This window comes from Saccopteryx bilineata, chromosome 11 (genome assembly GCF_036850765.1).
Source record: "Saccopteryx bilineata isolate mSacBil1 chromosome 11, mSacBil1_pri_phased_curated, whole genome shotgun sequence".
Lineage (NCBI taxonomy): Eukaryota > Metazoa > Chordata > Mammalia > Chiroptera > Emballonuridae > Saccopteryx > Saccopteryx bilineata.
Genome location: NC_089500.1, coordinates 47,526,049 through 47,541,161, shown reverse-complemented (window position 1 = coordinate 47,541,161; position 15,113 = coordinate 47,526,049). Strand labels below are relative to the sequence as shown.

General features: G+C 38.2%; 1 protein-coding gene across 1 annotated transcript in view; it reads right to left on the bottom strand.

The window, feature by feature from the left end:
- Positions 1-15,113, bottom strand: part of ROCK1 (Rho associated coiled-coil containing protein kinase 1) — a 153,819-nt gene that overhangs the window by 68,783 nt on the left and 69,923 nt on the right. Inside the window, exons 13-14 of the mRNA XM_066247593.1 lie at positions 13,442-13,490; positions 884-1,019 (exon numbers count right to left, since the gene is read on the bottom strand). Of these exons, the coding sequence (XP_066103690.1) occupies positions 884-1,019; positions 13,442-13,490 (185 nt within the window). The remainder of the gene's footprint in view (positions 1-883; positions 1,020-13,441; positions 13,491-15,113) is intronic.

Genomic DNA, 15,113 nt, shown 5'->3' with positions numbered 1-15,113 from the left:
CTCTGACTCTTCTCCTCCACAACTAATTTCTTGCATATCTTTCTTATGATAGTCTATGTAGCCATACCCCAATATATAAAGACACATATGTAATATATATGTATGTTTTCACATGCACATTTATGTATGTATATACATATTTAAGCTATATAGCCAAGCACTCTTGTTTTAAATGAGCTGTACTTTTTTTCCATGTAAAGATACATCTTAGAGATTCCTTTATAACATATAAGAAGATATTTTATTCTATATAAGACGTACAGTATTTTACAATATAAGCATAGCAAAATTTATCATACCATTGATTATATTTATGTTCTTTGTAATTTTTCTCATTCTAAAAATTGCTATAATGAATAGCCTTGTTTATATATCAGCATGCATGTGCACAAGTGTGTATAAAAGAAATTCTTAGAAGTGAAACTACTTGGTCAAAGGGTGTAGAAAGCTATTTTAAATGCATTTATAACACTAACATTAAAACATATGAAATCCTAGTTTAGACGTTCTCTAATGTGGCTGCTTGTCAGAGTGCCTAGGTAGCTTAATAAAAATACCAATGCTCAGGTCACATGTCTGTATCAATTAAATGAGAATCTCTGAAGTTTAGGAACCAGCATTCTTTAAAGCTTTCCAGGAGATTCCAATAGGTATACAAGAATGAAAAACACTACTCTACCCAAAACATTACTACTAAACTTAAAATGTTACATATTTATCTTGGGACATAGGTATTTAGCTCATGACATGTTTTAGGACATAGGTTTTTAGCTCTTTAAAAATATATCACTGGCACTAAATTTAAGAAAACCTCTAGACAAAGACATCAAGGATAGTATTTAGACAGAAATTTCAGCATTTTTTAAAAGAAATAACAAATTACCTTCATTTTCTACATTTCTCCTCTTTTCATTTTCCTGTTCTGCTTTTCTTTGGTACTCATTAATTCTATGCTGTAGCAACATTTTTTCTTTCTCAATCTGAGACAATGTAGATTCAAGGTTTCTTCTTTGATTCCCCTGAAAATGTAATGTAAAAAGTTACTATTGAAATTACTACTACTCATTTATTTGAGAGAATACACTGTTCTTAAGAACAAAACATGAAGACTTAAGATGGATTTGTTTCAGAATCAGTACCTCTTAATGACAACTTTCTAATAACAGAATTAGCCTGTCTTATAAGAGAGTGAGAATCCTCTAATTGAAATAGCTAAGTAAAATTTTCAGGCAGTTCTGAATCCATGAATATAAAAAATCTATCATATCAAAAATTGCTTTATTAAACATGACCATAATGTGTTAATTACTAATTGTTTGGTTTATTTACAACCCTATATTTAAGATATGAAATATGAAAGGGTCAAGTACTACATATTTCACAATTAAATGGTGCAACGCTCAAATGGTACCAAATGCTACAGTATGTGCAGTAAGCTAATCAATCCCTGGGTATCTCCCTTAATCCTTTCCCTGTCTCAACAATTTATATTTTTAAGTTTGTCTATGCATCTACCTACTAATGCATACTAAAAAGTAATGAAGGAAATATCTATTTTAGAAAATGAAACAACAGGAGGGAGGGAAATTAGCCCTGGCCATTTGGCTCAGTAGGAGAGTGTTGGCCCAGTGTGTGCACATCCCAGGTTCAATTCCCAGTCAAGGCACACATGAGAAGCAACCAACTGCTTCTCCACCCTGCCCATCTCTCTCACTCAATTCTCCTCCTGCAGCCATGGCTCAAATAGTTTCGAGCAAAGTTGGCCCAGGGCACTGATGATGGCTCTGTGTTCTCGCTCCGTTGCTGAGCAACGAATCAATGGCCCAGATAGGTAGAGCATCACCTGATAGGGAGCTTGCTGGGTGGATCCTGGTTGGGGTGCATCAGGTAATCTGCATCTGCCTCCCTGCCTCTCAATTAAAAAAAAAAAAAAAGGCCCTGGTCAGTTGGCTCAGTGGTAGAACACTGGTCTAGTCTGGCATGTGGAAGTCCCAGGTTCGATTCCCGGCCAGGGCACACAGGAGAAACACCCATATGCTTCTCTACCCTTTCCCCTCTCCTTTCTTTCTATCTCTCTTTCCCTCCTGCAGCCAAGGCTCCAATGGAGCAAAATAGGCCCGGGTGCTGAGGATGGCTCCATGGCCTCTCACTCAAGGCGCCAGAATGGCTCTGGCCACAATAGAGCAATGGCCCAGATGGTCAGAGTATCATCCCCTAGTGGGCATGCCAGGTGGATCCCGGTCAGGCACATGCAGGAGTCTGTCTCTCTGCCTTCCTGCTTCTCACTTCAGAAAAATACTGGAAAAAAAGAGGAAAGTTAAAGAAAAAAAAAACAAACCAATCCAAACTTCTACAACTTAAAAACTTATCTTCTGTTTTTGAGTTAGCATTATCAGCATATCCTTCTTTTGATGAGTCATTTTAATCTTTAAGACTCTACATTGGGAAGCCCTGGCCAGATAGCTCAGTTGGTTAGAGTATCGTCCCATTATGCCAAGGTTGTGGGTTCAATTATCAGTTAGGACAAATAAAAGAATCAACCAATGAATGCATAAATAAGTAGAACAACAAATCAGTGTTTCTCTCTCTCTCAAATTAAGAAAGAAAGAGAAAGGGAGAAAGTGAGAAAGAAAAAGGAAAGAAGGGAGGGAGGGAGGAAGGGAGGGAAAAGAAAAGAAAGAAATCTTATACTAAGAGACTTCTTAAGAAGACCTCTTTTATAGTGAACGTTTTGTTTTTTCCTGGGCTTTCCCATATTTAATAAAAAAATCTTTTAAATAATATGCTGTCTGATTTAGTATAATTTGACAGATCATATAAAAGTCTTTTCAATTCTAAGGAGTTTTTTATTTTTTCACTTTAACACTGCTCACAAAAATTAGGGAATATTTAAAAATTGAATATGAAGTGACAAAAAAAGCATTTATTTTTTATTAAACATCAGAAAAGCAAATGACAAGTCAACGAAAGTTGTTCGATTATACAAATGAAATGCAAACTCAATTATATGATTGAGTAGCAAGTGACATATTGGTGGAGGTGAACAGAAGCATGTCAAACTGGACGAGTGTCACACATTGACTGTTCAGTAGGGTGTATGGTCACCCAAGATTGCCAAACCACACTGACAGCGATGGGGCATGGACAGGATCAGATCTTCCAGCAGTTCTTGTGGGATCCTCTGCCACTCTTGCTCCAGGGCAACTTCCAGCTCAAGAAGTGTTGTGGGAGGCACTGGACAGTTTGCCAGACATCTTCCCAGTGCATCCTGAGCATGTTCAATGGGATTCAGGTCTGGAGAACGTGAAGGCCAGTCCATGCCTCTGATTCCTGCCCCCTGAAGCGTGTTGTTGATGAGATGCACACGGTGGCCTTGCATTATCATCCAAGAAAAGAAAGTTGTTTCCAACTGCTCCAGCATAGGGTATCTCGATAGGGTGCAGGACCTCATCTCGATATCTGACAGCAGTCAGAGATCCATTTCTGATGATGTGGAGGTCGGTACGATCACCTATGCTGATGCCAGCCCACACCATGATTCCACCACCACTGAAGGAGTCCCTTTCTCGCATGAAAGGTAGATTCTCCTGTGTTCCTTGTTCACGATAGATCAGGACAAGATGATTGTCAGGTTGCAGACCAAACTGTGCCTCATCAGAGGAGAGTTGAAACATTCATCACGGGTCCAATGATGATGCTCATCAGCCCACCTTCTACAGGTTCTATGGTATTCAGCAGATAACAGAATGCATACCATTGGAAGACAGGCATGCAGTCTAACACTATGAGATGGAGCCGATTTTGTATGGTCTGAGTGCATATCCCTTGTCTAGTGGCAGCAAGAAACTGTCCCCGCAGCTCTGTTGCACTGTTTTACCTGTTCCTTCTTGCCAATAAGGTCAAGTAGCAGTCATCTCTCACTGTTGGGGCAGATGGGAGACCCTGCCCTTGTCTTTTAGTCTCTTAAAAGTGATTCCACAGTCTGCTAATCACGCTTTGGGATGTTCCAAGTGCTGTTGCCACTGTGCTCTGTATTTGACCACCTTCAAGGTGTCCTATGGCTCTATAGGACAGATAGTGTTGCAGGGGCATTGCAAGGGCTGGGAAATTGCAGGATGTGCATTTTCTATTTTTATTTTATTTATTCATTTTAGAAAGGAGAGAGAGAGGGAGAGAGAGACAGAGAGAGAGAAGGGGGGGAGGAGCTGGAAGCATCAACTCCCATATGTGCCTTGACCAGGCAAGCCCAGGGTTTCAAACCGGCAACCTCAGCATTTCCAGGTCGACGCTTTATCCACTGCGCCACCACAGGTCTGATGGATGTGCATTTTCAAGATCAGGGAATGTGCATATACTCCAGTACCATCAGCCTTTTGTATAGTGCATTTTAACCAATAAAATAAAAGTTGGTTTTGTATCTCATTTGCATAATCAAACAATTTTCTTTGATTTGTCCTTTGCTTTTCTGATGTTCTTGTTTAATAAAAAAAAAATCAAATTATTTTTATTTCTTTATATTCATTTTGAAATATCCCCAAGTTCTGTGAGCAGTATATTTTGAAATTGCAATACATTTCAGTAAGTTGCAAAGATAGTAAACAGAAGTCTCAAGTATGCTTCTATTCATTTTCCTCTAATAGTTATATTTTGTGTAAAAATGTTACAATACCAAAACCAGAAAATGGTGAAAAGTCATTTTATCTCATATTCAGATTCATGAAACCACCACCACAATCAAGAAACAAAACTGATCAGCACAATGATCTCCTTCAAACCACTACTTACAGCCACACTCATCCCTGTTTGCCCACCACCCATGTCCCTGGCAACCAATAATGGGTACTCCATCTGTGTAATTTTGTCGTTCTGAAATTATTATATTAAGAAATCATACAGTATGGACCTTTTGAGACTGGCTTTTTTTCTCTTTTTCTCAAAAGAGGAGGGGAGATAGTAAAAACAGGTTTCCACATGCACCCCAAAAAGGATCCAAAAAGCAACCCCTCTGGGGCTGATGCTCAACTCAACCAAACTATTTTTAGCACTTGAGGCTGATGTTCGGACCAACCAAGCTATCCTCAGCACCCTGGGCCCATACTTGAACCAACTGAGCCACTGGCTGTGGGCGGGGCATGGGAGAGAAGGGGGAGGAAGAGGCAGAGAGAAACAAATGATCGCTTCTCATGTGTGCCATGACAGGGAATCGAACCCAGAATGTCCATATGCTGGGCCGATGATCTATGCACCTAGCCAAATAGCCAGGGCCAAAACTGATTTTTAGACTCAATATAATGCCTTTGAGGATCCATCCAAGTAGTATAAACAGTTCATTCATTTATGTTGCTGAGTAATATTCCAGTACAGCTATAACAAACTGTTCAACCACTGACCTACTGTAGGACATTCTGTTTTTTTCTAGTATTTAGCTATTAAAAATAAAGCTACTATAAAGAGCAATGTACAGATGTTTTGTGAGAATATGAGTTTTTATTTTTCTGGGATAAATGTGCAATTGCTGGGTCACATGGTAGTTGCATATTCAGTATTTTAGGAAACTGCCAAACTATTCTCGAGAAAAGCTGTACTATTTCACATTCCTATCTGCAATGTATAATAATCAAGTTTCTCCACATCCTTGTCAGTTTTGATGTTGACAATATTTTTAATTTTACTAGTTCTAATATTAATATATTGGAATCTCATGGTGCTTTTTAATTTGCATTTCTCTAATGGCTTTATAATGTTGAGAATCTTCTCATAAGCTTGTCATCTACTTTGATGAAGTATATGTTCATGTCTTCTGCCAGTTCTTCAGGTACACGCATATAGATAATTGATTTGAGACTTTTCACCTTTTCTAATGTAAGCATTTATGACAGCTGCATCCTACAAATTTTCATTATTCAAATATTTTTTAAAAGATGAACAGCCACAACTTTTAAATCTAACTTTGAGGTATAATTAACACTCCAACATATTTTTTCATTCAAGATTTCCTTTTACCTATGGATTATTTAGAACTGTGTTGTTAAATACCACATGTTTGTATATTTGTCTGATATTTCTATATACATTCTTGTTTGATTACAGTTTGGTCAAAGAACACATGCTATGTGACTTTAATTCTTTTAAACTTGTAGAAGTTTGCCCAGGATGTGATCTATTTTGGTATGTGCTCTTCAGCACTTTAAATTTTTTTTAAAATTTATTTATTTTTTATTACAGAGACAGAGAGAGAGTCAGAGAGAGGGATAGACAGGGACAGACAGACAGGAACGAAGAGATGAGAAGCATCAATCATTAGTTTTTCATTGTGCACTGCGACACCTTAGTTGTTCACTGATTGCTTTCTCATATGTGCCTTGACTGTAGGCCTTCAGCAGACCAAGTAACCCCTTGCTCGAGCCAGCGACCTTGGGTCCAAGCTGGTGAGCATTTGCTCAAACCAGAGGAGCCCGCGCTCAAGCTGGCGACCTCGGGGTCTCGAACCTGGGTCCTCGGCATCGTAGTCCGACGCTCTATCCACTGCGCCACTGCCTGGTCAGGCCTCTTCAGCACTTTAAAAGAATGTGAATTTTGCCTGACTTGTGGTGGCATAGTGAAAAAAGTGTTGACTTGGACCGCTGAGGTCATCAGTTCAAACCCTGGGCTTGCCCGGTCAAGGCACATATAGAAGTTGATGCTTCTTGCTCCTCCCCCTTTCTTTCTCCTCTTTCTCTAAAAATGAATAATAATAATAATAATAATAATAATAGAATGTGTATTTTGCTGATGTTGGGTGGAGGATTCTATAAAAGTTGAAAAGATCCTGTGGTTGACGGTATGGTTGAGTCTCCTATATGTTGGCAGATTCTCTATGTAAGGGATAGTACTGAAGTTTCCAACAGTAATTGTGGATATGCCTATATTCTGCTTTTGCTTAACTTATTTTGTAGCTTCATTACTTGCTTAGTATAAATTTAGAAATAAGATTTTCTAGTGAACTGACCTTTTATCATTATGTATCGATAATATACCTCTCTGCTCCTGGTAATATCTTTTTTCTCTGAAGTCTAACTTACCTGATATTAATATTGCCATTGCTTTCTTTGTGTTAATGTTTGCACAATATATTTTCTTTTTTTAAAAAAATATTATTTATTTATTTATTTTAGAGAGGAGAGAGAGAGAGAGAAGGGGGGAGGAGCAGGAAACAACTCCCATATGTGCCTTGACCAGGCAGCTCCAGGGTTTTGAACTGGCAACCTCAGTGTTTCCAGGTGGACACTTGATCCACTACGCCACCACAGGTCAGGCTGCACAATATATTTCCATCCTTTGAATTTCAAATTGACTATACTATTACATTTAAAGAAAAGTTCTGACAGCATATAATTAGTTTATTTAAAGATTCTACTCTGACAGTACCTTTCTGTTTTTTTTTTTTAAATTTTATTTTAACTTTATTCATTTTAGAAAGGGGGGGGAGAAAGGGAGAGAGAGAGAGAGAGAAGGGGGAGGAGCAGGAAGCATCACTCCCATATGTGCCTTGACCAGGCAAGCCCAGGGTTTCGAACCGGCAACCTCAGCATTTCCAGGTAGACACTTTATCCACTGCGCCACTACAGGTCAGGCTCTGACAGTACCTTTCTTTTAATTGCTGCTAAATTTATTACATTTAATATTGTTTGAGCTGTTTTTTCTGTTTCTTCCTTATTCATGGGCAACTTGAATATTTATTTATTTATTTATTTTTTTAAAATTATTTATTTATTTATTCATTTTAGAGAGGAGAGAGAGAGGGGAGAGAGAGAGAAGGGGGAGGAGCAGGAAGCATCAACTCCCATATGTGCCTTGACCAGGCAAAACAGGGTTTTGAACCAGCAACCTCAGTGTTTCCAGGTTGATGCTTTATCCACTGCGCCACCACAGGTCAGGCAACTTGAATATTTTTTAGATTTCTATTTTGGGGCCTGGCCTGTGGTGGCACAGTGGATAAAGTGTCAACCTGGAGCACTGAGTTCGCTGGTTCAAAGCCCTGAGCTTGCCTGGTCAGGGCACATGTGGGAGTTGATCCTTCCTGCCCCTTCTCCCTCTCTCCTCTCTAAAATTAATAAAAAAATCTTTAAATAAAGTATACTTTAATTAAAAGAAAGAATTCTATTCTGATTTATCTTCAGTGGTTTTCAGGGTATCAATCTGTATAACTTTTTCAGTGGTTGCTTTGGGTATTATATTATATACAAAATACATAGTCTAGTACAATCTACTAGTGTTGACATCTTACCAGTTTAATTAAAGTATAAAACCTGGCCCTGGCCGGTTGGCTCAGTGATAGAGTGTGGGCCTGGCGTGCAGGAGTTCCGGGTTTGATTCCTGGCCAGGGCACACAGGAGAAGCGCCCACCTGCTTCTCCACCCCTCCCTCTCTCCTTCCTCTCTCTCTCTTCCCCTCTCACAGCCAAGGCTCCATTAGAGCAAAGTTGGCCCGGCCGCTGAGGATGGCTCTGTGGCTTCTACCTCAGGCGCTAGAATGGCTCTGATTATGGCAGAGCGACGCCCCAGATGGTCAGAGCATCGCCCCCTGGTGGAAGTCTGTCTGACTGTCTCCCCGTTTCCAACTTCAGAAAAATACAAATAAATAAATAAAGTATAAAACCTTTACCTCCCCTGATAGTTCTTTATCCTCCTGTATATAATTATTGTAAATATTTCTTCTGCATATATAACCACATTAGCCAATGCTGTAATTTCTGCTTCAATTGTCAAAAATAATATATATATTTTTAATTATTAAGTGAGAGGTAGGGAGGCAAGGAGGCAGAGAGACAGCCTCCCACATGTGCCCTGACTGGAATTCACCTGGCAAGCCACCTATAGGGCGATGCTCTGCCCTTCTGGGACTGCTGGCCATTGCTTGGCAACCAAGCTATTTCTGCATCTGAGGTGAGGCCATGGAGACATCCTCAGTGCCCGAAGCCAACTTGCTCGAACCACTTGAGCCATGTCTGAGGAAGCGGGGGGAGGGAGGGAGGGAGGGAGGGAGGGAGGGAGGGAGGGAGGGAGGGAGAGAGAGATAGAGAGATAGAGAGAGAGAAGGAGAGAGAAAAGGAAGAGGAGGGGTGTATAAGCAGATAGTCACTTCTCCTGTGTGCCCTGACTGGGGATCGAATCAGGACTTCCACACGCTGGGCTGACGCTCTACCACTGAGCCAACCAACCAGGACCAAAAATAATATGGAAAAATACTGAAGAGGAGAAGGTGTTTTGTATTTACCCATATTTTTACTCTTGTTCTTTCTTCTTTCCTAATTTGTCAAGATACTGTCTTTTACTACTTCCTTCTTATTTGGAGAATTTCCTTTAACAGTTCCTTTAGGGAAGAATTGTGTAGGTGACTTCTCTTAAATTTTCCTTCATCTGAGAATGCTATGATTTCCACTGGAAGGGATTTTTCATTGCATATAGAATTCTGGGTTGACAGTTCCTTCTATCAGCCCTTGAAGAATGTTGTGCTACTTCCTCCTGTCCTACATGGTTTCTGATAAGAAATATGCTGTCATTTATAATGAGCTTCCCAATAGTTAAGTGTCTTTTGCTATATGTAAAATTTCTTCATCCTAAGTTTTCAGAAGTCTGACTATTGTATGACATGGTGTGGACATTTTGGGGTTTATTCTTCTTGTGGTTCACTCAGCTTCTTTGTCTTTTTTAATAGGTTCATGGCTTGCCAAATTTGTGAAATTTTCAGCCATCATTTCTTCCGTCTCCCCCGTTTTCCCCTTTTTCAGCAATTCCAATGACATAAATGCTAGAATTTTAAAATTTTTTAAATTAAATTCATTGGGGTGACATTGGTTAATAAGATTATATAGGTTTTAAGTGTATATTTTTCTTTTTTAAGTGAGAGATGGGGAGGCAGAAAGACAAACTCTTGCATGTGTCCTGACGGGGATTCACCCAGTAAGCCCCCTACCAGGCGATGTTCTGCCTATCAGGGACAATTGCTCTGTTGCTTGGCAATCAAGCTATTTTAGCACCTGAGGTAAGGCCATGGAGCCATCCTCAGCGCTAGGGGCCAACATGCTCAAACCAATCAAGCCATGGCTACAGGAGGAGAAGAAAGAGAGAGAGAAGGGGAGGGAGAAGGGTTGAGAAGCAGATGGTCGCTTCTCCTGTGTGCCTGACTGGGATTCAAACCCAGGAATTCTCATGTCAGGCTGACACTCTGCCACTGAGCCAACTGGCCAACCCTTCAAGTGTACGTACATTTCTATGACACACTTTTTTATTCACTCTTATTCAGACTGGGTAATTTCTATTGTTCTATCTTCAAGTTCTCTGATTCTTTCCTCAGTATCCTCCATTCTGCTGTTGAGCCCACTCACTGAAATTTTTATTTAGTAACTAATTTTTGGTTGATTTTACTTCTCTGCTAAGACTTTCTACTTCTTTGCTAAGACTTCCTACTTTAAATTTTTCATTCGTTTCAAGAATGTTTGTAGTTGCTCACTGAAACATATTTATGGTGAATCTTTTAAATCTGTGTCAGATAATTTTAACATCTGTTGTCTTAATGTTGGCATCTATTTATTGTTTCAATAGAAACGTGGACATTTTGGGTATTATTTTACCATACTCTGGGTTTTATTTTATTTTATTTTTTTAATTTTTTATTTATTCATTTTTAGAGAGGAGAGACGGAGAGAGAAAGAGAGAGAGAGAGAGAGAGAGAGAGAAAGGGGGAGGAGCAGGAAGCATCAACTCCCACATGTGCCTTAACCAGACAAGTGCAGGGTTTCAAACTGGCGACCTCAGTGTTCCAGGTTGACAATTTATCCACTGTGCCACCACAGGTCAGGCACTCTGGGTTTTATTTAAGTCTTCTATTTTAGCAGGTCTCTTCTGTACCTGTCTCGGTGGGATTAAAAAGGTGTTGCCTCCTTTCTGCCAGACGGAGGCAGAAATCAGTTTTCTACTTGATCTTTATTGACAGAGATCGAGGGGGTGTGAATCCTCACTACTACTGGGTGGAAACAGGAATTCTGGTACCCCACTTGACTTCTACTGATAACATCATGGCTGGCAGTGAGGTGGGGAAGGCTTGTTATTTCATTGTTGAAGGTTCAAACACTCTTACAGGCCTTGTCTAACACCACCCTAGCAAGGAGTGGGAGGGGTGTCCTGTTGCTGCTGAGTGAAGTGAAAACCTAGACTCCCCATATGACTGTCAATGACACTGAGTGGGTAGGCAGCGAAGGCTTGTCCTTCCTCAGTGATATAAAAGTCTCTCCACTAGATCTTCTTGAACACAACTGCATCAGAGGGCTGGAAGTCTAGGCTTTCCACTCAGCCTTTACTAGTGGGGTGGAGTTACATTTTAATGTTATGTTTGGCTGACTAGAACAGTGATTATGTGAAAGTTTTCTGACTTGCTAGCCTGCCCTTTTCCTGGTCTGTTAGCTACAGAGAGTGGTTTTTCCTGTTTGTGCTTGTTGGTGTCTCCAGATTGCTGGCTTTTGCAGCACCCAGTGTGAGATTTTTTGCTGCAAAAAGAAAACCATAGTATTCATTTCTGTGTTGTTTCTTGGGACCCAAGTCAAGTCCTCTAGCTGATGTGCCTTCTCTTCACCATTCAGAATAATTTTTCACGTTTGTTTTATATTTAATGTCTAGACTTTTTAGGTGTACTTTGTAGAAAAATGGAAGTACTTCACTCCATCTTTCCAGAAGCAGGATTATAGCAAGTCCATTATTTGCAGTTTTACTTTTCCAGGGTTTGTTACCTGCATCAACTGAGGTTTAGAAATATTAAATAGAAAATTCCAGAAATAAATAATTCTTAAGTTTTCAAGTGCATGCCATTCTAAGCAGTGTCCTGCTCAGAATGTGAATCATCCCTTTTCCAGTGTATCCATGATGTCTATATATGCACCCTATCTTAGTTATCAAACTAACTGTCATGGTATCACAGTGCTCGTGTATAAATAATCCTTATTTAATAATGGTCCTGAAGCACAAGAGTTGTGATGCTGGCAATTCAGATGCCAAAGGGAAGCTGTAATGTAGTTCCTTTAATTGAAAAGGTATGTATGTAAAGGAAAAAACAGTATATATAGTGCTCAATACTATCAGGTGTTTCAGGCATCCACTAGGGGAACTGGCAGATACTACTGCATTCTAATGCTATAATTAAGATCTCCTTTCTTACCTTGAATTTGGAAAGCTGAATAATTTGAATTTAGCACACTTGAGTTTTATGTGTTTTCAAAATGAAATAAAAATAGAGGATATAAAAAAGGATTTCTTATATACTTCCAGTCAAATAAATAGGCTGGAAGTACAATGATCAATGGCAAACTGGTAAAATATTACCTAAGACTATATGTGTATCTAAAGCTACAAAAGCAAAAAAGAAAACCCAGCACTGACACTTTTCCTTAAGAGAAGAGAAAATTCAGACAACACAAAAAGCATCAAAGAGGCTAAATCTGGAAAGGACAAAGGAAGTAAGCAATGAGAGAAAGACTATATAGAGTGTATTATTTCTCAGGAGACTCTTCATACATGCAGAAAGACATTTACAAGTTGACCAAAAGAAATGACATTGTATTATATGTTTGAAAACAAACACCTGTATTAAGAAATGTTTCCGCTATGTTTCCCTAACAATAACAACTTCTTGTAAGGTGGAAAACATAAATAATTTTAAAATCAATATATTTCCCATTTTATCACATAAAATTATGTTAATCTCAGTCCTTTTAAAACTGTATTCTTTCCTCTTTCTTATTTGTCTTTTTTCTATTATCACTGCATATTTAATTTCTTCTCTTTTTCTTTTTTTGAGAGAGGGAAAGGGAGTGGAGAAAGGAATAGGGGGAGAGTGAGAGTGATAGTGAGAGAGAGAGAGAGAGAGAGAGAGAAAGCATTAACTCATTGTTCCATTTAGTGTACCACTGATTGCTTTTCATATGTGCCCTTACCGGGGCTTGAATCAGTGCCCTCGGAGTTGAGCCCTGACTGAAGGTCAAGCCATAACTGGGATTTGAACCGGTGACCTCGGGGTCCAGGTAGTGCCCTCAGGATCGAGATAATGACCTCAGCTCTAAGACAATGCTCTATCTACTGTGCCACCAGCCAGGGCATATTCAATTTCTAATCTCTTCATTCTTTGCTCCTTTCTCACTGATTTTCAACTATTAAGAGCTTCTAAAATAAAAATTTTGTGCTAAAATTTCAGCACTGTTCTACAATAAACTATACAAAAGAAACTAAAGTATAATCTAATCTGTATCATTTGAACCTGGCAGCTCCAATGCGGGGCTTTCATCGTAATTCTTTGTATTTCAACTTATAAAATTCCAATGTCATTTTCTCAGGAAATGAAATAATTTGAAAGGGGGGAGGGGAAGGGGAGACACTTTCCAAAGAAACAATTCTGATTAGAAAACAAAAAATACCTCTTCATCCAGTTCTTTCATTATCTTGTCTAGTTTAATGTTTGACGTTCTGTAAAAACAAAAGCATTTAGATTAGAAATATATTTACCACGAGTGAAACCCCACAATACTTTTCTGTTTAAGATTTCCTAACTTTTGCACTGATCTCTTTGGCAGTTTGGTGAAGCCTATTGCCTTTTTTCAGAATATTTTTAGAAGCACAAATCAAAATACATAGGATTAAAAAAAGTCAAGATGACACTGAAATACAGTCACAAACTTAAAAAAAATGTATGCTTCAGTAATGTGTACTTTTTGTTAATATATTAAATCACAAGATCTAGTGGCAGCAATTTCAAAGTAGTAGTAAGCACAAGTGATATTTAGAGATAAATACTGTACTATAAGAAAATATTTGTAATTTCTATTGGTAATAAAGAATTCACAGCTATTGCAAATAATTGTGGATTATTGCCTATGTTCAAAATTAAAGGAAATGCTAGATTTCACTTATAAGTTAGAGAATATATTCACTTTTTTTCATCTAAGTTTAAAGACCTCAAATTGCATCCATGGACCCTATCGGGGAAAGGTATATGGATTCCAGGTTAAGGACCCCTGGACACACGTGTCTACTAAATAAAAATTAGCCACTTAACTTTTAATAAAAAATTAAGTAAATAACGGAAAAGATGGCATATATAAATCAGTAATTATACCCACTAGCAATGTGAGCAAAAATTTGAGACAAACTCAAAGTATATTATTTCTATCACAATTCATTTTCTTTGGCTCTAAATATAATTTTGAGCTTCAAATTTGTGCATACAACATTTTACATGGATATCTCATCAAATACCTCATTCAGCATTCCCAGAACTAGATTACCTCTGTTCCACATCCTTACCACAGTACTAATCTGTTACTTCTCTAAGTAAATGATACCACCTGGGAATCATCCTTGACTCACATTCCTCCCTCATTCCTAGTTAGTTGAATTACTAAATGTTAACTGCTGCTGACTAACCCGAGTTCTTTTTAAAAAGTAAATCTTACCATTTTTTTTACTTCTATTTTCAGGGTTTATTTAGGTTAAAAAATACTTAAATTTTTATTTATTTTTTACATCTTACAGCATAATTAACTTTCTATGTGTATGTATCATTAAGACAAAAATTATAAATAGCTTGTGAAAATAAAGTCCTCCAAGATTTAGATTCTGTTGACTTTCTCAGCCTCACCTTAGGCACTCATGCTCCCAACATTTTCATGTGATTATTGGCCACTTCGGCCATTCTTATTTCTTATTCAAACTGACCTCCAACCCCATCACTACCACTAGTTTGTCATTTGCCTTTTAAGTTTGATTATAGTACTTTTTAGATATAGGAATTTCTCAATATTTATGTATAATATCTATTTATTTTCTTACCTTATTTTCATATAATTAGAAATTCATTCCAAATCCTGGCATCAGTGAATTATTTGCTTTTATTCAAGTGCTTTTATAGTGAAAAGTTTGTATTATATCCTTAACTAGTTAATCTATCAGGAATGGTAGGCTGTGATACTTTTTTGTTCTTACTCACAGGTACAAAATTGCCAGTTTTTCCAATTCCATTTTTTGCATACTTTATCTGTTACCTCTGTACTTAATTTATTCAATATACCCATTAAAACATAAATAATTTTA